This window comes from Pocillopora damicornis, chromosome 10, assembly GCF_964200805.1.
Source record: "Pocillopora damicornis chromosome 10, jaPocDami1.2, whole genome shotgun sequence".
In the NCBI taxonomy this organism is placed as follows: domain Eukaryota; kingdom Metazoa; phylum Cnidaria; class Anthozoa; order Scleractinia; family Pocilloporidae; genus Pocillopora; species Pocillopora damicornis.
Genome location: NC_142679.1, coordinates 1,478,882 through 1,505,974, shown reverse-complemented (window position 1 = coordinate 1,505,974; position 27,093 = coordinate 1,478,882). Strand labels below are relative to the sequence as shown.

General features: G+C 36.8%; 3 protein-coding genes across 5 annotated transcripts; 1 reads left to right on the top strand and 2 right to left on the bottom strand.

Annotated features, from left to right (window-relative positions):
• Positions 1 to 216: 216 nt before the first annotated feature.
• On the top strand, positions 217 to 5,310 carry LOC113667670 (meiotic recombination protein DMC1 homolog). Its single transcript, XM_027183529.2, has 20 exons — positions 217 to 329; positions 513 to 614; positions 833 to 877; positions 981 to 1,031; positions 1,238 to 1,312; positions 1,540 to 1,560; positions 1,654 to 1,736; positions 1,817 to 1,830; positions 1,937 to 1,975; positions 2,155 to 2,196; positions 2,281 to 2,345; positions 2,773 to 2,780; positions 2,917 to 3,008; positions 3,220 to 3,293; positions 3,430 to 3,544; positions 3,774 to 3,805; positions 3,949 to 3,967; positions 4,080 to 4,089; positions 4,189 to 4,305; positions 4,572 to 5,310. The coding sequence occupies exons 2-20, from the start codon at positions 555 to 557 to the stop codon at positions 4,639 to 4,641; spliced, it is 1,032 nt and encodes a 343-aa protein (XP_027039330.2). The 5' UTR covers positions 217 to 329; positions 513 to 554; the 3' UTR covers positions 4,642 to 5,310.
• LOC113667671 (L-xylulose reductase) lies at positions 4,661 to 7,648 on the bottom strand. Its single transcript, XM_027183530.2, has 8 exons — positions 7,491 to 7,648; positions 7,168 to 7,265; positions 6,225 to 6,379; positions 5,893 to 5,935; positions 5,700 to 5,799; positions 5,444 to 5,508; positions 5,166 to 5,283; positions 4,661 to 4,999 (listed from the first exon to the last, which is right to left on the bottom strand). Exons 1-8 carry the CDS (start codon positions 7,540 to 7,542, stop codon positions 4,896 to 4,898), a joined length of 735 nt encoding a protein of 244 aa, XP_027039331.2. The 5' UTR covers positions 7,543 to 7,648; the 3' UTR covers positions 4,661 to 4,895.
• A 283-nt stretch (positions 7,649 to 7,931) lies between these two features.
• On the bottom strand, positions 7,932 to 27,038 carry LOC113667672 (von Willebrand factor A domain-containing protein 3A). 3 transcript variants are annotated; one of them, XM_027183531.2, is made up of 41 exons: positions 26,771 to 27,038; positions 26,603 to 26,668; positions 26,030 to 26,207; positions 24,383 to 24,507; positions 24,192 to 24,275; positions 23,722 to 23,776; positions 22,939 to 23,040; positions 22,727 to 22,833; positions 22,351 to 22,476; positions 22,132 to 22,240; positions 21,589 to 21,654; positions 21,296 to 21,448; positions 21,041 to 21,182; positions 20,581 to 20,687; positions 20,253 to 20,330; positions 19,952 to 20,046; positions 19,398 to 19,517; positions 18,820 to 18,894; positions 18,322 to 18,416; positions 18,183 to 18,232; positions 17,589 to 17,784; positions 16,904 to 16,974; positions 16,356 to 16,406; positions 15,917 to 16,030; positions 15,100 to 15,153; positions 14,389 to 14,551; positions 13,923 to 14,021; positions 13,565 to 13,662; positions 13,124 to 13,242; positions 12,640 to 12,673; positions 12,180 to 12,288; positions 11,710 to 11,747; positions 11,187 to 11,293; positions 10,863 to 11,007; positions 10,560 to 10,616; positions 10,264 to 10,358; positions 9,978 to 10,025; positions 9,813 to 9,891; positions 9,317 to 9,414; positions 8,944 to 8,996; positions 7,932 to 8,586 (listed from the first exon to the last, which is right to left on the bottom strand). In XM_027183531.2, exons 1-41 carry the CDS (start codon positions 26,929 to 26,931, stop codon positions 8,528 to 8,530), a joined length of 3,981 nt encoding a protein of 1,326 aa, XP_027039332.2. In that variant the 5' UTR covers positions 26,932 to 27,038; the 3' UTR covers positions 7,932 to 8,527. The 3 variants fall into 3 exon arrangements, with proteins under 3 accessions (XP_027039332.2, XP_089041168.1, XP_089041169.1); XM_089185042.1 differs by lacking the exon at positions 15,100 to 15,153 and having other exon boundaries at positions 26,771 to 27,037; XM_089185043.1 differs by lacking the exons at positions 26,030 to 26,207; positions 26,603 to 26,668; positions 26,771 to 27,038 and adding an exon at positions 25,437 to 25,656.
• Positions 27,039 to 27,093: the final 55 nt, after the last annotated feature.

Below are 27,093 nucleotides of genomic sequence, written 5' to 3'. Positions count from 1 at the left end.
TATTTGGGGCTAGATCCGATTGGTCAGATTAATTTGATTACATCACCGCGTATGAACATATATTTTACTCAAGCCGCTCCAAAACTGATAATGTTTCCTAGTATCATTCACAAGTGAGTTTTTCTCTCTGATTCTTTTTACTGAATGATGTAAGACATCCTATTGATGTCCTTAGCTGTAGTGAATAAAGTGGCGGGAAAAATGTGCGCGTCTACCGCTCATTTTGCGCGGGAAGAAAAACCACGTTTCCGTTTCATTTCCTAAGCAGGTTCTGTTGGCCAAGAAACGTAAAAGTTTCACACTGTAAGGTGTTGCTTTTGTTTTAAAAGGTAACTCAAAGCGACAGAGTAGTTTCTGGTTGTACGATCTAAATTCTTTTCAAACAGCTTGTCGGTGAGAAGTAAAATTTCTCAATGAATTTAGAGCAAAAAAACCCGAACGATTACTATTATTATTATAGAAAACCATTCACGTCCAAAAAAAATGAAGAGACATCTTATATTTTACCACAGGTTTAAGAAGCTTAACAACATCAGAAAAAAAACTTAAATATAATGGAAATTACCACTAGTCGCGATCAAGTGGTGGAAGAAGAATTAAGCGACCAGGAAGAGGTAAGAGAAAATGTTTTTTTCAAAGGCTGTTGAGTTTAATTTAAAAATTTAACTATCGTGTTTTTCTAAAATGTAGCATATATAAGTTATTAATACATTGTAACTAATCAGCTGAATAAAAGGGAGTTTTTTTCCATAGATATAAAATTTGGAATATCAAATATATATATATGAGTATTTTCTACATGTTATTAAACTTTTTTCGCTTAACACTTTAGGATTCATTTTATCAAGACATTGACCTTCTACAGAACCATGGAATTGTGAGTATGCATGACAATAACGTATAAAGTGACCTTTTTCGGTTCAAATACGCTCCTCTGTACAGTCTTTTAACTCAAAATTCTTGGTTTATTTGTTTTTCAGAATGTGGCTGATATAAAGAAGCTCAAATCAGCGGGAATATGCACCATAAAGGTATGTAGCAGCTTAAAATTTGTGGGCATTCTTAAAAAATGGGCTTTTATAAAGTAAAAACATCGCTTGAAGAGCCATCAACACGTTACCTACTTAAGTCTAAAGTGCACTTTTGGTATAAACTAAGACGACGGATTACAAACCCTTCATCGGGCCTATTAACAAAATTGATTGGGGTGTTTGATTAATTGATTGTATTTCCACAGGGTGTGCAGATGACTACAAGGCGAAAGATGTGTCAGATAAAAGGCATATCAGAGGCAAAAATGGAGAAAATTAAGGTGAAATCAATGTTTCGTGACATTGCCAAGATCGCCAAGATTTTTAATTCAAATTACCTTATTTTGATTTCTTCTTTATATGATTTTAAAACTAATAAAGAAAGACACTTCATAGATTTTCTCAAATGTTATCCTTCTTGAAATTTATCCATCCATTACAATTATAATTAGTTTTGCTCCGTTGTATGAGAATATTTGACTGACTAATTACCTTTGATTTCTTTCAGGAAGCTTCTGCAAAGTTAGCTGTAAGTATTTCTGAAAAACTTTGTTACCTGATCCTAAACTATCATTCATCTCTTTTGATCCTCTATATGACAATTTCACTCTTTTTCTTATAGAATGCTGGATTTGTCACAGCTTTAGAATACAGTGATATGAGGAAGATGGTTTTCAGGATTTCTAGTGGAAGCACTGAGCTGGAGTATGTAAATTAAAAGTGAAACCTATTACTTATCTCAGCAAGTACTAAAACATGTTTTTACAACATTCTGTTTTCCACAGCAAACTCCTTGGAGGTATGTGTTGATCAGTTTCAGATGTATTTTTAACATACTACTTTGACTTTGACTTATTAAGACACATTTTTGCTTGATTTTAAACATTTGAGTCTCACAATTTTAGGAGGAATAGAGAGCATGTCTATAACAGAGGTTTTTGGAGGTAAAGTAACCCACTGGTATTATTGTAGTAGTCTCTGACTTTTCAAAAGCTACGTATTTATTACATTACACATATCCAATCTTTTTTCAGAGATGATTTTGTAAGTAATCTTGTCACTATTATACCTTAAAAATCCTCTGTTGAATAAAAATGAGGACAACCCTTTTTTTATCAATCAGAGTTCAGGACCGGCAAAACTCAACTGTCACACACACTCTGTGGTGAGTTTTAAAAACATTCTCTGACTGAGTTGTTTTCTCTTTGGATTAAAATGAAGTTAATATTGTTAAATGTGATACCGTTAGTTTCAGCACAGCTGCCAGGTGCAAATGGGTACACCGGTGGAAAAGTGATTTTCATTGATACTGAGGTACTTTTAACTAAACAAATCCATTAATATGATTTATGTGTATGGTCAAAACTATCTGCAATTTCCCTTAGCTTATATTGGTAATGATGATGTTATCTGCAACATTTAGTAAGGCTTCCCTGTAACCTTACCATCCATAATCAGTTCTTAAATATGCATGGATGAATGATGTAAACATTATTTTATGGTGTTGTGAACTAAGTGACCATAGTATTGTTTTTAAAATGTTTGTATAAGGCCTGAGTTGGAAGACTGGCACTTGAGGGAGTGTCTTTCAAAGGAAATCAATATACTTGAATGTCTGAAAATGACCATACCCTCAAAAAGGCAGTCATTCGGCTACTTATTGTTAATCCATTGTGGAGGCTCATAGACAAAATTATTAAATACAAACTTCACTAACTCATTTAATTTGTTCCTCTTTTAGAATACTTTGTATCCTTTTTTTTTTCCTTGAATTTCACACATGTAATCAACCACTCTAAACGTTAATTATTTTGCACTTTTAAGCCATTTCTGTATTTTTTTAAAAACAGTAAATCTGCAACTTTAGCTCCTTAATCAATAATAGCAGACCTGATCGCCTACGAGAGATTGCAGACAGGTTTAATCTTGACCAGAATGCAATGCTGGACAATGTTCTCTATTGCAGAGCATATACAAGTAGGTCACAATACTTATTTGAAACTATATGGATTTTACCATTAGCTGCCCAGCCCGTCTTTTTGGTGATTTAATTAGAGTATAGTAATGGTTAAAACAACTTTTTAAATCACCATTGTATCAGTTGATTGTTATAATCAATTTTTTTTACAATTCCACAAGGTATACGATAAATATTACCAATAGATATTATTACTATTAAAATCTAAAGGTGAACACCAATATGAGTTGATGGATAGTGTGGCTGCAAAGTTTCATGAAGAACCAGGAGTATTCAAACTTATGGTATGCACGAATTGGAAAATTACAATTTATTGAAAATAGGTTATTATTCTAAAATTAGCTCCTCAAACTTCTAAAATCAAAGGGCAAATTTTCTTTGGTAGTGTTCCAACAATGTTTTGTGTATCATCTCTTCCAGATAATTGACTCAATAATGGCATTATTTAGAGTTGATTTTTGTGGAAGAGGTGAATTGGCTGACAGGCAACAAAAACTAGCACAGATGTTATCTCGACTACAAAAACTGTCTGAGGGTAAGCAATAGATATCTGATAGTCTTCCCATTATAAACAGAGAACAAGTAAGATTTTTGTGTCCATCTGCTGCTCAAGTTTTAACATACTCCTGAAACCATTTGGCCCCTCTAAGGGACATATTTTCATGGATGGTCAACAAACCAATTAGCTTTATATCTCTGTCAACAAAGTAGTGTTTACATCAACTCTTAATCCTCTTAATAGCAGCATTTTCTCTATTTCACAGAATTTAATGTTGCAGTCTTTGTCACCAATCAGGTAGTGCATATATACATACTGGGTAAATCAGCATTTAATTAATGTTGTCCTTTGATCAGTTACATTGGGTGCATCTTCCTTATTTTTGCCATATTTCAGCTGAGAGAGGCATAGTGATATGTTATTCTACTGTTTATTTGCAGATGACAGCAGATCCAGGAGGTGTGTATTTACAAAATAAGCAATTTACATTGAGTGTCAATATTTCATTCCCTATCCTACTCACAGTATATACCTTTTTTTCTTCATTGCTGACTGGCTTGTTGGATAACAGCAACAATGAGGTAAACTGAACCTTTCATGAGAAGGAAACAATTAGCTATTCATTGTAAATTTCTATTATAAGCAAGAAATATACTCACCCAGATTTGATCATTTCTCAGCTTCCAAGCTGATCCCAAGAAGCCAATTGGTGGACACATTCTGGCACATGCCTCTACAACTCGCATTAGTTTGAGGAAAGGGAGGGGAGAAACAAGAATTGCAAAGATATATGACAGGTTAGAAACCTCCTTTAGTAGCCTCTATGACAATTCTTCAATAATTTGAGTCACAGCTTAAGATGATTTTTAAATACAAATAATTTTCATGTAATTATCTACAAGAATTGCATGTGCATGCAATAACTTATTTTCCTATTTCATCAGCAAATAATAAATAAATAAGGTCAGGGCAATATTTCACTACACTAGCCAGATCAGTGTATGATCTCACAAGAGGGACTCTGGTTTTGATTCTCCCTAAGAAATATCCATTTTGTTCACAGCCCTGATCTTCCAGAGAATGAAGCCACATTTGCAGTCACATCAGGGGGCATTGCTGATGCCAAAGAGTAAACATGACACTAAAAAATCATTGCAATATACCAAAACCTTTATTTATTTCATTTACCACTACTAAATATAAACATTTGTTATTCACCATAAATTTGTAAATAAGACATTTTTTCATTCTTTCATAACATTTGAGTGAAAATAAAACTAACCACAAACATATAGGATGTGCATTCCATTTGTACAATATATGTTACAGAGAGCCTGATTAAGTTTCCTATCAACAGTCTTAGAGTCTAATGTACAGTGTAGCCTGTCTATTGAACAAGACGCCCTCCATCAATAGGCAACATAGTTCCATTAACCATACCAGCTTTATCACTTAGGAGATAAAGAATGGCATGAACAACATCCTCTACTTCTGCAACAGAATATATTGTAAGGTTTGATTACTAATTTTGCAAACTGAGGAATAATACATGTACTGGGTACCTACTTTTTTAATTTTTAAGAGATTGTTTCAGAAGCCGTAATACATATAAGAAAAATGTCATAATTTGGGGTTAAACACTGTAAATGTAACTTACCTGCAAACCTTCCAAGTGGTATTGTATCTAGCATTGGCTTTGCCTTTGCAGGATCAGACCAACCGATCCTTCCCATATCAGTCATCACAACAGTAGGGTTCACAGCATTTACTCTGATCTGGGTTAAATAAACAATGTTTTCTTATTTGGCAGTGACATGGTTCACTGTTATGAAAATTAAACTAACTGTAGACAAAGGCTCGTTTCAAACCAAGTACTGGTAATTTCATGTCATGTTTTTTTTTCCTTAATACCAACCATCCTTGACCATCACTCACCTTGTAAGGGCCCAGTTCTAATGCCATTGTTTTTGTAAACATATCCATAGCTGCCTTTGTAGAACCTACAACAAATGCAACACCAGTAAAGGTTTATATTAAGAATTGCGGTAGCAAAATGATAGTGTAGAGTGACAAGAGAATATTCTCCTCTGTTGTAGGCCATCATGTCTTGACTTACTCTTTATTGTATAATTCTGCAAATTGTATTTTTTAATGCAGTCATTTTACATCAGTGATTGGTAGTCAAACTTACAGTACAGAGTGTGATCTTTTAAAGCTATCATTGAAGCCTGACTGGAAACATTAACTATTGCTCCTCCACTCCCTTTGGCAATCATCCTTTTTGAAACAGCCTAATAAATGAAATATAAACTGTTTCAAACCTTTAACAAAGTTTAATGAATACACATGTAGCAGTCTTAAAACTACAAAAATGGCTACTATACCTGTGCAATAAACAGAGGTGCTTTCACATTCACTGAAAATATCCTATGATCATAAAAAAAGATTGCAAAATAAGAAAAACTCTCAAAAAGGCTTATTTATTTCTTAGGAAGTATCAAATAACCTGTGTTTAACTTAATGGCCAAGCTATGATATACAAGGGAGTCACCATGGATAATGGTTATTTATAGTTACCATATGCTGAAAGTGGGAGAAAGAAGAAATCAATGCATAACAAATAATTTTGTTTTCGCCAGTCAGCCAAAAAGCATCAAAATTTTCATACAGATTTGAATGGCAATGCTCATGTGGCCTAAAACATTTGAACACATACTTGTCAAAATCTCCCATCTTGATTTCTTCAAAAGGATCCAATAATGCAATTCCTGCATTGTTTACTAAAAGATCTATATCACCAAGGCTATTTACTTTCTTCACTGCAGCCTCAATGTCAGACAAATCAATACAAACTGTCTGAATTGTTGGTGCCTAATCAAAGAGGAAAATTCAATATTAAAAGTTGTTGTATAATTTTAATCCATGTTTCAGTCAAACGTAATCTAAGAAACCTTCCCAACTGTATCTGGCAAGTTTGCAAGCAATTATTCCAAGAAACAAGTGTCAGGAGGATGCACAAAGCTTGTATAAAGGCATAGTGACTTAAATTAAAATTTTTAATTGCCAACTCTTTCAGAGTAACTCCAACCTTTCTCAAGTAAGCAAAGATTGAATTACACCTTACTGGTAATGGGTGGGCATAATAGAGTGTTTCAAAATTTCCAAGAAGTTTCTTTCCAATGACACAAGTGACCAGGAATGACCATGAGTGAGCATAAATAACCAAAACAATTCCATCAAAAGTTGTTACTGGTATTTTAAGACCTTATTACATCATATATATATATATTCATGTTATCAAATAACTGACTATCCAGCTGAATTGTGTTTACTGACTGGCATAAAATTGATATGGAAAGGACAGTAGGAAATTTTGTCAGAAAAACATGTCTGATAATCACATGAGGAGTGTCTCTACTACCTCCTTTCTTCCCCTCCCCATTTTATTAATGATAGTGACAAAAATTATTGTGTTAATAATAATAATAATGATGATAGTAATAATGATAATAATAACAATGATGATGATAATAATAGTAATAAAAACTATGAGTCAAAGAATCTAGCTCATTAAGGCAGTTCTTGTAATGAAATCAGTGATGTGTTTGTAATGTAATCTCACTCGTAACTACTTTTGAACTCCCTTGTTTATACTTTACCTCCTCTTTTAGGCTGTCTAAGTCGGCTTGAGTTCGTGATAAAGCGATGACCTCAGCACCACATTCAACTAACATCTTAGCAGTGCTGCGACCTATCCCTACCGATAAACAACCACGTTTTCGTCATATCGTTCCTGTATTTTTCGGTCTAACTGATACCTTTAGAAGTACCGTGTTCCAATCTAACGCGACATTTTGCGCCGATTTGCGTGACGTTCGTAAAATCATAGTAATGAACGCCAGTGTATTATATAGACGCGCGCTCCTTCATGCAAACCATAAAAATGCAATTTTTCGTTGTGATAGAAGAGGGAAGATTCTACCTTTTCCAGCACCAGTAACTAAAGCACGCTTTCCTTTAAAATTAATGTCCATGATGCCCGATTAAGCAACGACTTACTCGCAAAATTTTTTGTTGTTACCGGGACCACCCTAATGAAAGCTCAGAACCCTCTTAGAAAAGGTACGAGAGAGGACTGGGAACAAATCAGGCAATCAAATATGGCGCAGGGTTAGTAGGCAAATATATCAGGTGCGGCCAACTGACATTTCATTCACTCCTTTGTTAGCTCCCGGGTATGTTACATTGAACATGATTCTCTTTTGAATAACTGGAAAAGGTAACGAACGGCCGGGTATTTCACTCAAATGACGAGAGATATGTATTTTTTTAAATCGAATTTATTTACCTGTTAATTCTCGTGAAGTTTGTATCAAAGAGTCCTACACCTTATACAATTTCGCTAAAACGTAACAAAATTGTCTTTCTTTTTAAGGTTAATTATCTTAGAGAGTCGAGCAATTGCTATCTTTATAAAAGCATCAAAAGTATTTCTTTAGAAAATATTTACACATCATGCAATATACAATTGCGCCACAGAATCAATACAACTACATATTTTAACACTCTGCACTGCCTGTCACATCGTCGTCCAATACGTAAGTTATTCTTTTTTCAATAAAACTTTACACCCTAAGTTCAGTATGCAAGTTCTCCATATTATTCTCTATACATTTTCTGGTGCTACTAACAAGGAGAATTTGTCTAACAATCAAGAGTTTCTTCAGTTGGTGATCATTTCCTTTTTGATCGTGCAGTATGATCTTCCGGGTGAGAATAAAGAAGACTGCTTTCTCAGAGTTAACCCCGCCCCGTACTTGAGACTGATCCGCTGAGGCTGTGGAGACGTCAAACACTGCAGTAACAGTCTTTTTCAGGACCTCACTCATCCGTGCGATCAGACCACTCGATTAACTGTTGCACCTAAGTTCGGACTAAATACTGTACTAAAACAATTTAGTATGTACACACTTTGAATGTCCTCTTAACACTCTTTGAACGCTCGTTTCACCAATATTTCTATCTAGTGGCCACTCCAACTTGTGATCTGGAATTTCGTGGTTGTGTCAGTGATTGTCCTGCAACAATAAAATGAAAAGAATGTGATCTTTAATCATTCGTGTCCATAAATAGATCCATCCTTCCCCCGCTTTGATGAGCCAGGGATTCCAGAACGGAAGGGGGTTTATTAGGGATGGTGGGGGGGGGGGGGGGAGGTGTATTAGAACCTTGAAGTTCTACACTAAGAGGTTCAGACCTTTAGAACTCTATATTACCACAGCAAGTTAAAAATCGCTGCCTTAAGGGTTCCAATCCGGCTCTACAGGGTGTTTTAGCTTCATTCAGAAACTCGTTAAGAGATGTTACAAGCCTTGGGAAATTTTTCGAACAAGGAAGAATGAAAAGGCTCCAAATAAAGAGCTCTTTTCACTCACCACCATTCAATTTTTCAGACCGGCCTTGTTTCGTGTTCTCGGGGAACAACGCCCTGCAATAAGGAGAGAACATTGATTAAAATTACTTAAGGTGCACTTGGGCAAGCCACACAAGTAAACGAAAAAAATGTACCCAAAGCAAAGACAAAATCGAACCGCAACATTTTCGTAAGCATCGTAATGCAAGAAGTCGTTTACTTCAGTTGAAATGAATATATTGGGAAAAAATTATTTCGATACCAAACGACGTTGCGAGCTTAATTCGTTACCGTCCGTTCTAAGAGAAAAATCGGAAAGGTGTTTATTGAATGATTAGAGTTGTTAAAAAATAAGAAATAGAGTATCATTTCATTCGCTAACCACTTGCGTTTACCTGTATGATCTGGATTGCAACAGGAACTTCCTACAAAGAGCAATTTCACTTGCTAGTCTGCGAAGGTCGTCTCCCTCAAATACAGGCATGCTCAGAGGCTGAATGGACAAATACATTCTTCATGAGTTAATAAGAACGAAAAAAAATTTATTCATTACAAGATGATCATGAGGTTCATGGTGTTTTTTATTCGCCTACGTCACTGAAAGTGGGGTTATGTGGTGGTGTGAAGTTTGACACCTTGGACTTTGGATATAATGACATGACTGAGTTTATTGTGTTATGTCTGTGGATAAAACACCTAAATCATACAGTGCCTCTATCTCATCAGGGGTTGAAACTCTGGGATGGTGGATACCCTCAAGTGCTTAGCATCCAATCGACAAGGAGCTGGCAGCCGAGAGATTACCATACAAAAAAGATTTTACTATATGAAAAATAACTGGTATAACTTTTAAACAACAACAGCTAGATGTGGGTCGACAAGTGGTCTTACCTCGTCTTCACGGAAGCCTTCTGCGAGGAGTCTGTGAGTGAACATGTGTCCAACCGGATCACCTTGACAACGGTGATATCTATAAAACAGGAAACCGGTCAGGCAGGTTATCGGTCTGCACTAACCAGTGATCACATTTGCTCTAACTTATTATAGAGGACTTACCTTCCGCCTGTCTGAGAGGCCAAAAGCTGAAGAAACTTGTTCGCCACACTAAATGGAAAAATAAAATACAAAAAAAAAAAAAAAGTGAGCAGGCCAGGAGAGGAGTCTCTTTGTAGGACATACGTCATAACTGACGGTAAACGAGAACAACAGTGGACGGAGAGAGAATTTTAAATAAATGCATGAGAGTAATTTGGATGTACATAGACTTTGCTTCATTTCCATTTACATTGTAAACTTTAGAGTTACGATAAAAATCAAACTTAAAGAAACAGTACCAACTCACCTATCGTCACAGTTGAATGAAATACAGTGAACACGCACATTCCTTCCTGAGTTCAACTTTGCCACCTCTCTTAGTACCATAGTCGTACTGTTATCCTACAACAGAATGAGACGATGTGTCAAAATATTAAAAGCAAAACCATTCTCTCGTTTACCTTGTTAAATTTTCATCGGAAATTACAGCAAAATGTGAACTTCCAGAAGATCTAATGAGAGTTCACAAGCGCATTGCTTTGAAAATAAGACGATTCTGGCCACTGCTCTTAAGTTCTGCGGCATAATAAACCATAAACTAACTGGTTTTCCATCAGTCAGTAGGTATATCCCTTGAACGTCTGGATCCTCAAATGCCATCTGAAAGAAAAAGAAATGTGGGCTAAGATAAGAATCTAGGAAACACTCATTGAGATCCTTAGAAGTCACCACTCTCTTCCCAGCGTTTGTTTCCTCCCAGTGGCGGGCCTATCTAATCACACACATAAATAAAGATGACTGATATGGAAAAGACGAGTACGGTAAAAGGGCGGAATTAAAACGGCTTAGTATTGCTTCCAAAGCAGTAAACACAAAAGGGATTAACTACAAAACCAATCATCAAACCTGAAGGGCTTGTAATGTACTCGTGCTTCCATTGGCGTCAAAGTCAGAAACCCATTCAACAGCATCTTGACAGCTGTCATCTGACGTTGACATTAAGCTTGGTTTCCATGACACCACTTCGGAGGCAAACCGAATGAGATTAAACCTACAATGAAGGCAAAACATATTGTTAAATGAATGACAACTAAAGAGATGCACATCGAGAGCAAATTAATCCGAGGCAAACACCTCCTTAATCTCAAGATAGTTTACATCCCTATCAAAACAATTCCGCTCGAGGTTTTTTTAACGTGCGTAACACGATCGTCGGTTTTGTTAACATACTTTGTAGCCTGGTGTCTAATTTGGTCCCAGACAAGCGCAACCAGCTCTCGTTTCAGTTCATCCATGCTACTGACCATGGAGCCTGAAGTGTCGATCAACACCACCACCTGAGAAATAAATAACGTAACATTTAAAAAAATAACAAATAAGCAACAACAACAAAATGAGGCCACAAGTCCGATAAGAATGGCCAACTACCTGAAAGACTGTTTCCCTTTCATCCGTTGAACCCTAAGAGAGATCGGCATCTAATTTCTCCTTACAGTAATATTGCTGACTCATTCATTTCGGTCATGAGAATGACGGAAATGATCGCAAACCTAATAATCTTCGATTATGAAACGAATTCTCCTGGTCAGTATCAAAGAAAATGCATAGCAGAGAGTATGAGGAATATGGATACTGATGTTAGGGTGTGAAGGTATAAACGAAACGTGCAACGGGCAGTGAAACATGATGAAGGAGATAAAGGAAAGGTAGCAGAAAAAAAAAATAGTTCGCTGTGCTTCGGCCGCTTACTTACATTTTTCTCGACTATTGTGCCAAACACACGTTTACTACCTGGTGACAAAAAAGAGAAATACATTTTGGACTAAAAATAAAACAAAACAAAACAAAAAACTCTTACAGCTATTAATAGAGGGAGGTTACAGTGACAGAGTTTTCGTTTCATTGGTCAACATATATAGGCTGTTCCATTGGTTCAGTCAACAACCAGCGACGTTGTAGCACTAATAAAGGGACGCGAATTAAGGCTGGTAAAAGCCTCCCTGCTTTGCCGTCACTTTTCTTTAAGAGTTGTATAATACTAATGAAACCCCTGGAACAGGCTTTACTTAGAAATCCACGCCTAAGGAGACGATATGCCTAATCCACCAATTTAAACTAGCTTTCGGCACTACGACAGGTGGAAATTTTCATACAACTAACTGTAGTTCGATCAGAACTTCCTACAGTCGCTTATACGATAAATAAATAAAAATTTAAAATCACCGCTCAGTAACCACTGCAGTCTTTTCACGTATCTTCTTAAAACCTTTTCCACTTGATCCTCATAATCTTCTAATTCGTGCGGTAGCAGATGGAGATGTTTCACAACTCCCTGAAAAATTATGTCAACAGTATTTTCCTACATTAATGCCTTGATACACACTCAGGTTAATGTCTTACTGTTATTTTCTTCGTAATCTTTCAAAGAATAACTACTCTTGCATTCTTATAAAAAAGGACAAATCACCAAAACCCAAACAAAAAACATCCTGTTTTTCTGCTAGCATAGAGCTTAAACTTTGACGAGGATTACATCCCGCAGATACTTAAAATCCGTACTCTTTAAAAGGTAAAACAGCCATATTTTTTAAAACCTCAGAAAAGTGAAAATGAGAACCGCAGTAAAGTAATACTGTGAGCTGGATATCAGTAGGACAAGATGGTAAAACCAAAAATACATTACCTTAACTTCTACGCTTGGGAAAATGTTGCAGTATCTGAAAAATGATTGGAAACAAACGATAAATTCAAGTAATTTGATGTGGCGCTACACTCAGTGTATATGACTCCTAGATTATGATTTCTGAGGAATACTCTCCTAAGGATTATTAAAATGTTTCTCGTAAAATAGCTTCTTTTCTAGAATTGTCACTGAGGATCACCTTTCCAGACCCACAACAACTGTTCTCGCTTCAATATCTTGCGTAGCAGGCGACCAAAATGCGCGGAAGGCGCGGGAGAAGCCAGACGCGCTGTAAAGAGAGCGGCATCAGTATCTCACGCGCGACTTCTCGCTCGCGCACGCCGGGCTAATCAGTCGCATCCGAATAGAAATCAGCGAATCCTATTACTTAAGGTTAACTGAAAGAAACCAACTAATGTTGAAGTTTTGACGGTTAAGGAATAGTATAAATGACGCATACAAGTTTCACATTTCATTCACTTACCTTGCAGTTACTGACTGTCCCAGAGATGATACTTTTCCTTTCGCGTGTGAACATTCCGCAGTTCCCACAATGTTATTAAGGTCCAACTTAAGTTTTGAGAGGCTATAATGACGCATCCACTGAAAATTAAGGCAAAGATACTTAAGAATTCTGTGTGATCGCGAGTGTGTGCACATGCAGGCTCTCGATTGCCATTAGGACAAAAAGAAATGGAAAAAAATGGTGCTAGTACTTAGTACTGGAGCTAGAAAGATAAGCCGGTCTGCGAGGATATCAAATCAATGACGCACTCACTAAGGGAGGGGGGGGGGGAGGAAGAGAGTGGGAGTAAGGCCCGCTGAGTTGCACTTGACTTTCTTGCCTCGCCGACCGCTTTCCTTTGCTCAAAGTCGCCTTTGTATAAAGAGATAACAGAAAAAAGCCACAGATATGAATTTCTACCTCTCTGGTGCTAACGCTTTCCTCTTTATCGGGTATAAATGGATGCTTGATCGGTCGTCTGACTTTCTTTTTGGAAGGATACTGAGTGAAAACTGCACCTGCGTGAAAGAACAAGACGTGTGTTTTGATGACGTACATAAACCCTGTCTGCCTTGTTCCACCCCAAGGGAGCCCTCTCTCGCTCCAAGAAGAGGGAAGGGGGGGGGGGGGGGAATTAGGGGAACGTAGCGCCAAACCGAAAGAGCCTGAGAATGCGACTGAGCCTGGTAACGAGTTATAACAGAATAAAGAAAGCGTGATATTTATTCGTTATCTCTGAAACAATTTTCTTAATTACACCATCGATTACAAAACAAACCTGTTTCATTTTTCCATTCGGTGTAAAAAGCCTGCTGAACCGGTTTAACGCCACCTGACCACGGTCTTCTCTCTTTGACAACATTTTTAGCCGGAGGAGCTGCAGAAGACAGGGAAAAGATTCTATCAAGCGAGGTACGGGTCATATGTTAAGATGGGGGTCGTTAGATGCAATTTGCAAAACTTAACGTAATCCAGGATTACATTGGTTTTGTTTTATTGTGCCTTGTGATTGGTTCAAAAAACTCGCGCCATCCTCTCAACCAATCAGAAGAAAAGTACAACAAAACAAACCTCAGTCATCCACATGCTATACATTTCCTTGCATATTAGTTGATGTTAGATCAAGATAACGACTTCTTCCTTTAATTTGAGTATTCTCATTACCTGTTTATTGGATAATGTATGGATATTATGTGGGGAGAAGTTACGTGTTAATCACTTCTAGGAGTTAATCCCTCACTCACGTGCAGGTATAAGAGAGGTAGTACTGTTCACTGTGGGAGGTTTCCACTGTAGGGCCTTTAACGTCGATTCCTTAGTTTGAGATGATGCACTTTGTGGCCTGGCCTTTTTACCACTTGTTGAGGAACTGGGTCGACTAGAGCCCGCCGTCTGGGGACGAATACTCTGAAAACAGGAATATGCATGTGACTAAGTTTGTGACCATGAGTTCTCTGACACAAACATGTTTATGACTTTTGGTAAAAACAATTACATGTGTAAAGAACGTTGACCAGAAACCTCTACTCTTAAAAAGGTTTCATTAGACGGAAATTTTTTTGAGAAACTTATTAGATAAAATCCCTTAAGGCGTTTGAGAGGAGAAAAGTTTAGGACGTGTGTGGGTAGAAATTTCGCATGTTACATGCGTGGGAGAAACATATGTCGAATTAATTTCTTAGGTAAAAATTTAATATTTTTAAATTCATAAGCAACCTTCAGCTTTATCTTTCCGTATCAAACTCCAGTTCTTTTCATTTTACAATCTAATTAATTCATTCTCGAGATTTGTCTAAAGCTTTTTAGTTTTGCCTAACAATTTACATTCATGGCAAATCGAAAAAGTTAAAGTGGATTTACAAACTAAATGGATAATACATTTGTGATTTTAATAGCAGCGAGAGAGAAACAGAAGGAAGGAAAGACGATAGTCTTAAAAATTTTCTAGTTCTTACAAGATCTTCGTTTGTAGCTTTTATCGGAGGCAAAGCGCAGCCACCCTTTTTCTTCTAAACAAAAAACAAACCAAACAATTTATACAAAATAACACTTTAAGTTTAACATACCTCACGATAAATCTGTATGCATACCATGGGAACACCTTATCACGGATTTTAATATGTACCTTAAACTCAACTAGTCTAAAAATATTTACTTAGAAAGAAATTCTGCAATGATTTTAATTCATACGTGGATTTAATCATTTATTCCTTCGCCGTTTAGTTGTTTTATTAGAGGTGTCAGTAGCTTGATATATTTTTTTTTTTTTGCAAAGAACACTTACAAATTTAAGCTGGAAATAAAGGCGTTGTTTACAATGTGGTGTGAAAGTTTCACTTTTTAGCTTAGCTTTACAGTAGCTACTTTCCAAGGACCACTTTTAAGTCCCGGTGGCAGGCTGTCCTTTAAATTTCGTTTTAATCTCTTTACAATACCCTCCACTTGTTCAGCGCCCCTTACTTCCCATAACAGTATTACAACAACAAGGGATTCTGAATCAGTTTCTAGGTGGCAAAAGTATCAAGACACCCACATACTCCTGGCAAAAATTTGAAGGTGTAACGTCTCATTTAACAAAAGAAATCTAATGTCAGTATTAAGAGACTAACAGTTGTGTCAGGGCCTTTCAATATTCTGATATGATTCCACTTAAATCACTTGTCCTCGGTTCTCTCAAAAACGCTTTTGTCACTCAGAAAAACCCATCAACTTTCGAATGATAAAAGGTCCCCTGGGCGACCATCTTGACAGAGAATAAACAAGAAATCGTACCATTCGAGCCTTGGTTAGTGCAGTATGTCTAGGTGGGGTCAGTGGTAATCGGGACTTGCCAGCAGATGGCGGCCTGGGAACAAGTTGATTTTCACCATCATTTGAGTCGCCAATCTGAAAGAGAAAGTGGAGAGAGAGAGAGAGATAAACAAATACTTAAGCTCCTCTTGGAAGGCCCTTGTAATTGAGGAATTTGAACCTTTTCACACATGCGAGTGACGAAAATGGAATTTCTCCTTACAAGATCAATACACTTTCAAGAGCAAAGGTGACGAGAAGAAAGGATGATGTCAAACAAGGGGATATTGTTTGATTTAACACAATATTCTCAGAGCAAAATTTGTAAGAAGTGAATGGTATTACAGCGCGGAATATTGATCTTGGGAGAGAAAGAGTTAATAATTATGAATCCTCTAGACGTAAAGTTGGACAAACATACCACTTGCGCCACTGGTTTTTTCTTTCTAACTGTTTCCAAGAGAATGGAAATCTGAAAAGAGGTATTACTCAAGATCAGGCTATTCAGTGCTAGTAGATTACGATAACCTCATCCGATTCGGGGAGGGGGGGGGTGGGTTCCGACCTAAATATTCCCTCGGATCGTTCGACATTGAATCAAGTTAAAACTGAAGTAAACCGCGTACATCTACAATTTTTTCAACTTTTCTTTAACAACTGTACCTTTCGAGATCAGATTTTTGGCTATTTCCTGTGGAGAAGTCACCGCATTTATGACACCTGTCAGTGGACCTTGATTAAGAACAATTCTCCCAGAAGCTGTTTTCAATTTCTTTGGCAAAGGTTTTTGTAAAGCATTGTATTAAACACGTCTAAGTGAAAATCAGGCATGATATTTTTTTGAAAAAAGAGACTTAAAAGGAAAGAAACCTGACAGCTTTTCCCCAACTTATCTACCAAGAAATACGGGGTAAATTCGAATTAAACGCGGAGTAAAAATGTGTAAAACGAGATGGGAACATTACTTACTTTCTGAGAGTAATTGAAAGCTTTATCCATTTCATTTAACACAGCCCCAAGATCATCACTTTCGACAATTGCTGAAAAAAGTAGAGAGTAACGATGAACATTATAAAACCTCCATAACATTACAGTTGAGCTTGGAAATTTATCAACAACACCTCTGCTGAGATTTTGCTTCATGCTATTTACTTGCTGAGACTATCAAAAAGTTCCTTCTGAGTTGAGAATATCGAACCAGGCCTTCAAGTGATAACAAAACCAAATTCATGTCGCCAAACCAAGACTAAAGAAATCACCAATGGCACGGCCAATTAGAACGAAGTGCAGGTATTACCAACAGCCAATGACATCGGACCGAAGCAAATGCATGTTTATGTCAAAAAGCACGGGAAAACTGACGCGTCTGATAGAGTCGCGATTGGGATAAGTTTTTCACCTGATTGGTTGGAAGAGGTGGCGCGAGTTTCCCTAGACCAAACAAAGGGTATGATAATTTCAACAAGAGAGTTAAGGGTAAGACGATCAGTTAGTCAAGGGATAAGGATTTGATGTCATGTAAGTCCTTATGTTATGGAAAGCACTGGGGTGGATGTACCTAAGCTGGATGAAATTGGAAAGAACGGAAGGCAGAAATCCCTTAGGCGTAATAAATCTGAAGACAGGAACTAAGAAAAAGCATTTCTCAATTCACCTCCACTCCTATACCAGTGGAACCGGCCATTAACAGCATGAGCCATCTGTCTCAAGCACTCAGCGGTCTTTCCTCTGTCGGCGTACTTTCCCGGTATTGCTATCAAGCCATCTTCGTCATCCACCTCATAGAAAATAGTATGCACTGCTGTGTTGGAGCCGGCTAAAGCTTCACGTAAAAACCCACAGACTACCTCCTGAGAAGAGCGAAACAAAATTGCCAAGCCTCAGTCTGGCAAAGTCTACAGTCTACAGTCTTAACGATCATCATGTGGTGAATAAAAACATGAGGGCAGAGTCGCACTAGGTATTTCTGTTCTTTTGGGTAGAAAGGACGCAATTATAATGAGTGCTAATTGCAATTTCTGTAGAAGTAAGTTCTATAAAGCGCAGTTTTCAATTGAGTGTCGAAAGTAATCCAGGATTGCGGTGCTTTTACTTAACTTTGCACTGTGATTGGTCCAGAAAACTCGAAACATCCTCTCAACCAATCAAATGCAAAACTAAAAACTTGGCGCGGGCAACTTGGTCGCCCACGTTTTCCCGCGCTTTAGGCAGTTTTGTTGCTTTACATCTTCTTTAAAATTTTCCCTACCTTTGGTTCATCCGGGACTCCACTTGTTATTACATAAATCCCTTCAACTTCTAAAGGAAAAAAGCGTTATAAGAAAATCGGCAACCTCAAATTAGACTGTGGTGACACTTTCACATTAAGAAGTAACTTTTTTTCTTACCAATACCACGAGCCTTTTCCTCTTCATTTTCTACAGCTTTCCTAAAAGCATCCAAAAAGTTTCTGCTTCCAGTGCAACCTCTCCGAAGAAGCCACCTACAGGTGAAATGATTACATCATTTGACAAAAATACACTTCGATGTGGGTTAACGTTTGTTCCATTGGAATAAAACGTTTTCTTTTTCTCTAAGCCTAATGAAATTTGCTAAATGCTACCTTTCTTTCTGACAGAAACAGTAGATTCTTCAACTTCAGTAAAATCACACGATCACATGAAAACTTAGAGTCGTCAAAAATCTGTTCATGCAGCTAGTGCTTTGGCAAATATCTCCGAGTATAAAATGATTTGTTGTATTTTGCATGTTGCATCCAAAGTTCTCTGTCGCTCAGTAGTAGAGCATCAAATTCTTGGGGGAAAGGGAATTTCCATGTCTCTTTCCACCATGTCCACAACGCTCGTGGTAAATCTTTAACATAAGTTAACATAAAAACGACTTACTTCCAAGTCGCCTCAAGATACTCAGGAGATGGTTCTACCATGACGGGGCGAAACATCTCAGTCTTATCACCAAAACTGAAATAAAATACGACATTTTTCGAACAATAAAGCAAGCCTCAATTATAAATACTTTTCGATATATTGCCAAGGCTGTAATTTTCTACTAAGTCCCCCCCCTCTCATCTAGCAAGCTCCTTTCCTACCCCATACTCCTCAGCAAAAACTTTAAAATAAACTCATCGGGCAAAAAGTAATGCCATCTGAATAATGCACTATAAATTTCTACACCGTACTATTTTTATTTATTTGAGTTAGACAGCGTTTCAGCACAAAATACACTGTACAATATTACGTTCCATTTTGGATAGCGTTGATTTTTTAGGGAAAGAGATAAATAATGTAAAATGTTTCCTTAAGTTCGAGGAAAAATCCAAAGGATAAGTAAGGGAATCAACAGCCAACTTTGTACATGTAATTATTCAATTCTGCAGACATATCTAAAATCTTGTAAGAGCGTTCCTCTTTGAGTAAAAACACATTTACGGTGGAAATAAATCTTGATTTAAACGTTCCATTACCAGATAAAGTTGTAGGAGGTCTTGTTGGCCATTTGTTGTTCAAGTAAAAGTCGGAGGTGATCTTGAAGCTTAGGAACAGCTGGCGACATACATATTGACATGTCCAACAACACAATAACCCTGCAAGTAATGAGAAAATGCTTAAAGGAAGGAATTTTGACAGCTCCAGGACAAAGAGGAGGTCAAGAGGACGCTTGAGGTATCTCTCCCCCCCTAGCTACGCTCCTGAACAAGGCAATCATGTGCTGTTTAGACTATAGATATCTCCTGAAACTCACAATATAACGATGGAATTTGCTAACACATAAGCAGATGAATATTTATCAGATTCATTTTTTGAGCTGTTTATATATGTAGGTATATTAATATCTGAACTAGAGGCATTTGTGTTGGAGCCACTTTGCAGTTGGTGAAGACTCTTCCAGGCTTGCTTTCAAAATGGTAAAATTTCCTCTGCATCGGGAGTATTGTGTATCACCGAGGTATTTACGAGAGTGTTCTTCCTAGGCAGTAAAGTTTTGTGCTCCAGCCAGACAATTTGAAACTGAAATTACCTCTTTTCCACAACTGTTCCAAATATTCTTCTGCAACCAACCGAAAGCCAATCAACGCGTCTTTTGTACAGGTGAACGGCAGATTCCAAGTGACGCTGTAAAAACAAACAGACAAAAACCAAATGATTTCTGTCTCTTGATTCAATTTCAATTTAACTTTTATCACAGACAAATGAAATCTGCTATTTTCTGCAATAATCTGAATGTTGTATCAGTCCGCTCTAAACCAAGGGGAAAATTAGGCATAAAAATATCTGAAAAAAAAAAAACCAACGGAAGAGTAACAAAGGCATCAACAAACCTGATAATCAAAAAGCAACGTTGGATCGACATGCACATTCTTCACAGATCCATCATGCCATTTAAACTGTGCCATACTCTGTACAATAAGTAATAAAAACATATAAAATAAAAAGGCTGCGGAATTTTTTTTCTTCCGAAAGATACATTGATCCAAAAATACAAAACAAACATCGCGAGAAAAAACTTCCAAACGTGATCCTCCACAGCGAAACAAGTCTCGTGGAATATTGTAATGTGATTTATACCCAGTTTTAAATGAGTTCAATTTTCATGTTTTTTTTTTTAAACCTTAAAAGACGCGTAAGTCTAAAAAGAGACCAGCATACCCTCTCATAGACCAGAGAATGCACATTTCTGTTGATGGCAGAAATGTATCCATCCACGTACGAGAATGAATTGGGGGCTAACACTTGATAAAGATTGAGTCCCTTGGCTGTAAAGAGGGAAGAATAATAAATAACAGATAACAATGACCAGTTCAAGGGATGGCTTTAGTTAAGTAATAGTTTTTGGAGATCTTTGGCTCAAAACAGTCTTTGGCATGGTGACTTAATTTTTTCTTGTGCTTGAAGCTTGAGGTGCGGTCAATAAAAAAAATCTGTTTCATTTCTTGCATGGCAGGCAAAGGGCATTAAGCGAGTGAAAATCTATTTCCTTTGGTTTCTCATGCTTCTGATGAATTTTTCCAATTTCTCAATGACCATTACAATTACTTTGGTTTTAGTTTTTTTATGACCCTAAGACGGAAAACTCACTAATTGAATGAAAAAAAAATTAGTTGGTTACCTTTCAACCCATGCTGTCTCAGCCACTCAGCAGATGTCCTGGCTGGAAATGAGGGGTGTTCAACTACAAGTGGAGAGCTGTCGGTTTTCAGTATCTCACCTTCTTCAGGTGGTATCCTCATAAGCTCCAGACCTTGCTGAACCTTGACAGAGACAAAGTAGAAAGTAAACACTGCATGTTGGAAATGATGGTGGTTTTCAAAGCACTACAAAGTTTTATTCTGTTATCCAGATAAACGTTACCTTTGATACTTACAGTGCTCACAGTAGTGCCGACACCTGTGTGCATGACAATTTTTTTATCACCAATGACTCCATTTTTCATCTCATGGATCTTCTTCAAGATTTCCTGAGCTTTCTTCATTTCATCAGCTATTAAACTGAGATCAGTCCCAGTCATAATTTGTTCCTGGAATGGATCAATGCATGTTGAAAATTGGTAGAAATTTGATAAAACAAAAAATGACCCATTACGTTCTCTGTTTTATTTGACTTAATAACAATGATTACAGCCATTAGCATAACATAGTCCTTTATACACCGACTCACATCACTAGTTGAGACATAACAGTGATATCTCCCTCCTGTCTGTTCAGCAAGCTCCTGAAGAAACATCTGAAAAGATAATTATGGTTAATATTTTCCTTTTTTCATTCAACATGTGCAGTGGACAAAATTCTCCTTCAGATTGCAAATACTGTCACTTTACACCTCAATAATGTTGTGCTAGAGTCACCCTCTGTTATCAATCATTACAAGGAAGGGGTGTGATGAGGTAAGTTGTAAAAATTTCTTTTTAAACATGTCAACCAATCTTGCCACAAATTTAAAAGATTAAGACACAGGTAATGTGCCCCTTGTACTTGAGCATACATTTTTTATATTTTGTTGGATTTATGAGGGCAGTGCAGAAGCAGAGCCTGGTTGCCACAGGCAAGATCTATTACTTTGCATTTATAAAACTTTTAACAGCTGGGCATTCCAGATTTCTGAGACAAGAGCTTTCAAGCACATGATAATTTGTTAAAAGGCACAGCTTTGACTAGAGCCCATGAATTTATGGTGTGCTTATGCTAACAAGGGTGTACTTACATTAGTTGCTGAGATGCTGCAGTCATATGCCACAGTATGTAAAGGAGCGTTTCTTCCTGCCAAAGACTCACGGACATACTCACATATTACTTTGGGATTCTGGTCAGGGCTGCAAGACAGTGAAATCATTGAAAATAAATTGACATCACAATTACATCTGTAACCTCATTACAGCCAAATATGCAAAGGTCAACATTGAATAATGATAGTTGATCATACCAGCTTCCCAAGACCAGAACAATAGAGTCTATCTCTTTTCTCTTGACGACCTGTTTCAGTGCAGACAGAACATTGCATCCACCTTGAGGACGTAAACTGTTGGCCCACCAATGAGACTCTTCAACACTGAAAACAGTTTTCAAATCACATGAACATTATTAGAGATAGAGCAATGTTAAATTAAGAGTTGAAAGATATCTTGGATTGCACTACCTTAAAGGAAATCTAAAATCCTTTTCAATTAGCATGGTCTCTCTGTGTTCAATAATTCTGAGATAATCAGAGAACAGACTGTGGAAAATTATTATTGGTTCATACTAAACAGATAATAATTTGTTATTAAAAATTATCTCCTACTTGAAAGTCTACAACTTACATGCGACAGTTCACATCCCTGACCACTGTCCATAATGGCTTGGGTTGGGTTCCAAATGATACCAGGAATAGTCTGTCTTTGTTGGCCAACTGCTCATCAATAAGCTCCTTTAAGAATCAGAGATAATGATCATTTGCATATTGCTTTATCAGCCTCAAATTTCCATAGAACTGTAATTATAACACGAAGTTTATGAAGTATTAATGTCATACCCCAAGAGATTCTTGAAAAAGCTGTAGTCTGCCATACCCACAGTTTGAGTCTGATGCATCAACTAACAGAGCTACATTCTGGCCTTTCACCAAACCAAATGCCTGGGTACAAGGAAATCAAAACTGATTAATCATGGTCTGAAAGTTGAGCCATTCACTAGTCAGAACAGGTTCAGTTTGTTCCCTCTAAAAAATATAGTTACTGACATCTAATTCAAAGTAGCTATAGGTCACAGAATCTCCACACTGCAGCTAGGCAACTGGTTAGAGAATTACAGGTTGCTAGCACACTGCAATGACCAACTACAACTAAAAACAAATACTACCAATAAGACCAAAAGAGAAGCTTGGATGGGCAAAATTAGAAAACAATTGATTCAAAAATCAAGGATAACTGAGTATACTTGAAAAACCTTTTTCAAGAGTTCAATATGTTGAATGATGCAAAAGTTCCAAGCAAAGTGCCATTCAAAAATAATATGCAATTGCCATAGAGCTGTAATGTTTAGAGCAAAATATTGTTGTTGGACTGAGCACCACAACCAAACTCCCTTTGTTGCATAATCATCTCTTCTCTTTTCACCATTCCTGCTAAGCCCTTTATCCTATCTACACCAGGGTTTTATATTTGTCCCACTTTTCCCAAACTGCTGTCCTGTCATATCACTCCCTTCTGACTTCCTACATCATAATATAACTTTTCCCTCAAAACAAGGAGTTTCTCACCTCTGATTACAGTTTTGTACTATCATGGAAAAGAAATTATTAGTAAAGCAAACATACCCTTCTACTTCCTTTCAACAACCAGTTTATTCTCTGCTGGCACAGCTGTATCAGACTGAAAAAAAAAAAAAAAAAAAAAACATTTAGCCTACTCAGCATAACAATCATAATAATTCCAACAGAGCAATTTACCTACAAAGTACAATACTGTCATCAAACAGTTAGGTTTAATTCCATAGAGTGTTAAAATTTCTTCAAACAACTACTGTAACTCTGCCTCCTTGTAAAGATATGAAACCTAAGAAAAAAGTATGTATCGTGACCAGCTACCAAAGATCACCAAGATGTATATAGCATAGGGTTAAAATAAAAAGACAGGGCAGTTGTAACAACAACATGGAACTGAAGAGTCTCCCTCAATTCCAAATTGAACATAGAGGAATTTAAACCAAGTTTTCTTCTCCACACACCTTTTATAGCACACACATAAAAGACAAGAAGAAATTGCATTGACTCAAGAAGCAGCTTACTTGCTAATTTTAAATTCAAAATCTTGCAGCTTGACAGGATCATACTTCATGTGAACTTGACTTGGATCTGAGCCAAGGGGAGGTCTACATGTGACAATATCATGAAAATTAGGTTTGGATAATCATCAAAGGTATGGCCTTTTTGAACTAACACCAAATTTTTAAGACATGCCAACAAGGGATGGACTAACTTAATAGGAACTCCACATTTCATGATTTCATCAAATGAAAGAGCCTCTGCTTTAATACTGTGTCTTCCCAGCCAATCAGATGAAGACTGGCCCTCGGCATGGGCTGCTTCCAATCCAATCACAGCCTACAGATTAAAATTTGACAAAAATTGAGTCAATAAAGCTTTATTAAAATACTCAGAAATTGATTGCAAGAATTAGCGCAGGAAACCTTTGCTACAATTACTTTGTGATGTAGGTGAATATAAAAAAGTCAGTCCTATTTATGTGACTGATTGGAATGACTCCTTCAACCCTCTTACTTCTAAGAGTGACCAGGGAGTAATTTCTCCCAACAATATTAATACACTGGTAACTAGACAGTTGATGAGAATTAATATCAGTAGGAATGAGGGGGATATCATTTGCAGGAGAAACAGTCTTTGATGAATGTGAGGTGGACAGTATGGAGAATTGCTCGTTAGATATTAGGAGTGAAAGGGTCAAAACTTTTCATAACTAACTGCAAATATTTTAAATGAAAATCAAATTTGTAATCAAAGGCTCATAATTTGTTAAAAAAAAAAGAGCTAAGAGAGAGATCTATTTATTTTCCCAAAGATGTATTTATTTATTAAATAAATACCATACACAGAAAAAAGAGACCTCACTGTTTATAACTGGATGCAAATGTTATATCTGCACCAGCAAAATACTCTTAAGTAATCATCACCTCTTGACCCATAACTAAATAATAATTTCTCTGATCTGTGCAGACTACACTAACTATAATTCAATAACATGTACATTTATATGATGAACAGAAAGCAGAAAGCATATTCAATAAGAATGTTATGCAAAAGTGTGCTATTCAAGTCATAAATTGAAAGTAGATATGAAAATAACATGTTGAAAGTCCGATCAATCTAAAATTTAACTCTTGCAAAAAAAGAGTAAAAATAATAGTGTGCCCAAAATTAATCTAGATGCTCTTCAAAACAAAAAGATTACATCATTTTCCAGAAGTGTTTTCAGTCATGAACAAGATTAGTTTATTGTTATCATTTCCATGTACCTGATCTTCATCCAAGCTTTCATTAGATGAGTACACCAGACACTTCTCTTTAAACATTTTAACTTAGAATCCAAGAAAACAAATATATCTGACTCTCAAATGTTATTTTTTCTTGCTCCAAGATTCAGTGCTCTACTTTCAGACAAAAATAATTATATCTAGAGCAATCCAGTGAAAATAGGTTTTTTAAAGCATTCATCTAGCTTAGTAACCAAGGTACAAAGGAGCAGGTGTTAAGGAGCATATTTTATTCATGAGATAATTATTTAAGATAATGTAAATTTTATATGGATCACATGTCACACAATCTGATATGAGCACATTTAAGTTACATCTCCATTTTTTGTTTGATTCTGGCTTCTTGCAAATAAATAAGACAAAGAAAAAATTCAAACCAAATTAAAAATTTTAAACAAAATTGTTCTTGAGATTACATGTGGTAACCTAAAAGAAATGTTTAACCCTGTTGATTTTTATAATAACTTTGGTTAAGAAAGGGAAGTGAATCAAAGAGAACATTATTCTTGAAAACTACAGATCCCAGTAGAAGAACATAAACTCAACATTATGTGCCTCTAGTGTCAGTTAGTTACCTGTAGATCATGGGCCTGTGACACTGATGTTACAGTAAGAGCCCTAGGGGGTAGGGCATCATTTGTCTTCAGCATCTGCCAAGGGGGGCGTGTCTGAAGGGGTTGCACTTCATCTGCATAGCTGCTGGTACCATCAGCATGGTCTGTTCTCTTTGTGCGAGGCTTGGGTCTGGGGGGACTTCATGAAGAAAATTTACAAAATAAATCGAGAAACCATAATTTCTTTATCATCTTTATTTAGAAGGTATGCTTACTGAAGAATCACTGTTATCTTTGAAAAAACATGTGGCATGAACATTTTAAGAGGCTGAAGATTAGCTAGTAACACATATTCAGCTCTGATGACGACGGTGTTTCGATTTCTCTCCCTTAAATTATTAATGAGTTGACATATCCTTCCATAGTATCTCGTATATTGTGGAAAGTATATGAAAGGAAAAACAAATCAAACGCTAACTTAGAAAAATTCTGTGCAAAATTTATCAAAACAATGTGACTGAGGATTAATAATAAAACAAAACAGGTCTCGATTCGAATTGAATTTTGCGTCAACTGCAATTAGAACCTTTTTACCTGGTAGTAAATGAAGGCTGAGATGGGACTTCTATGTTCGAATGTGTGATACTCCATTCCGACCCTCTGAAAAAAAATCACGATACAACCAACTCCTTTGATTTGAATTCCACATCGTGATCAATCATACAACAAAATATAGATTATTTTGAAAGACAGAAGTCTAACCGGACTGCCTGTGGTTCGCGAATCAAAACAGGAGATAGTTCATAGTCTTGTCTATCATCAGTCTCCGAACCTGATGAGGAACCAGAGGAAGAATTCGAACTTGAGGAACTTTTAGACATATTGAAGCCTTTCATCAAACGTTTCTTCCATTTTCCTGTCATTTGAGTGTTCACTGCACCCCATTAGATTTGTTTTTTGAATTCCTAAACAACCCAGAACGCCATTTTGTGAACTTCCAGAACACCGCGCGTTGCCTTGGTGCCGAGTTGTCATGGGAAGTACTGCTGACCATGTCCTTTTTGGGGCGCCGATAATCTGGACGC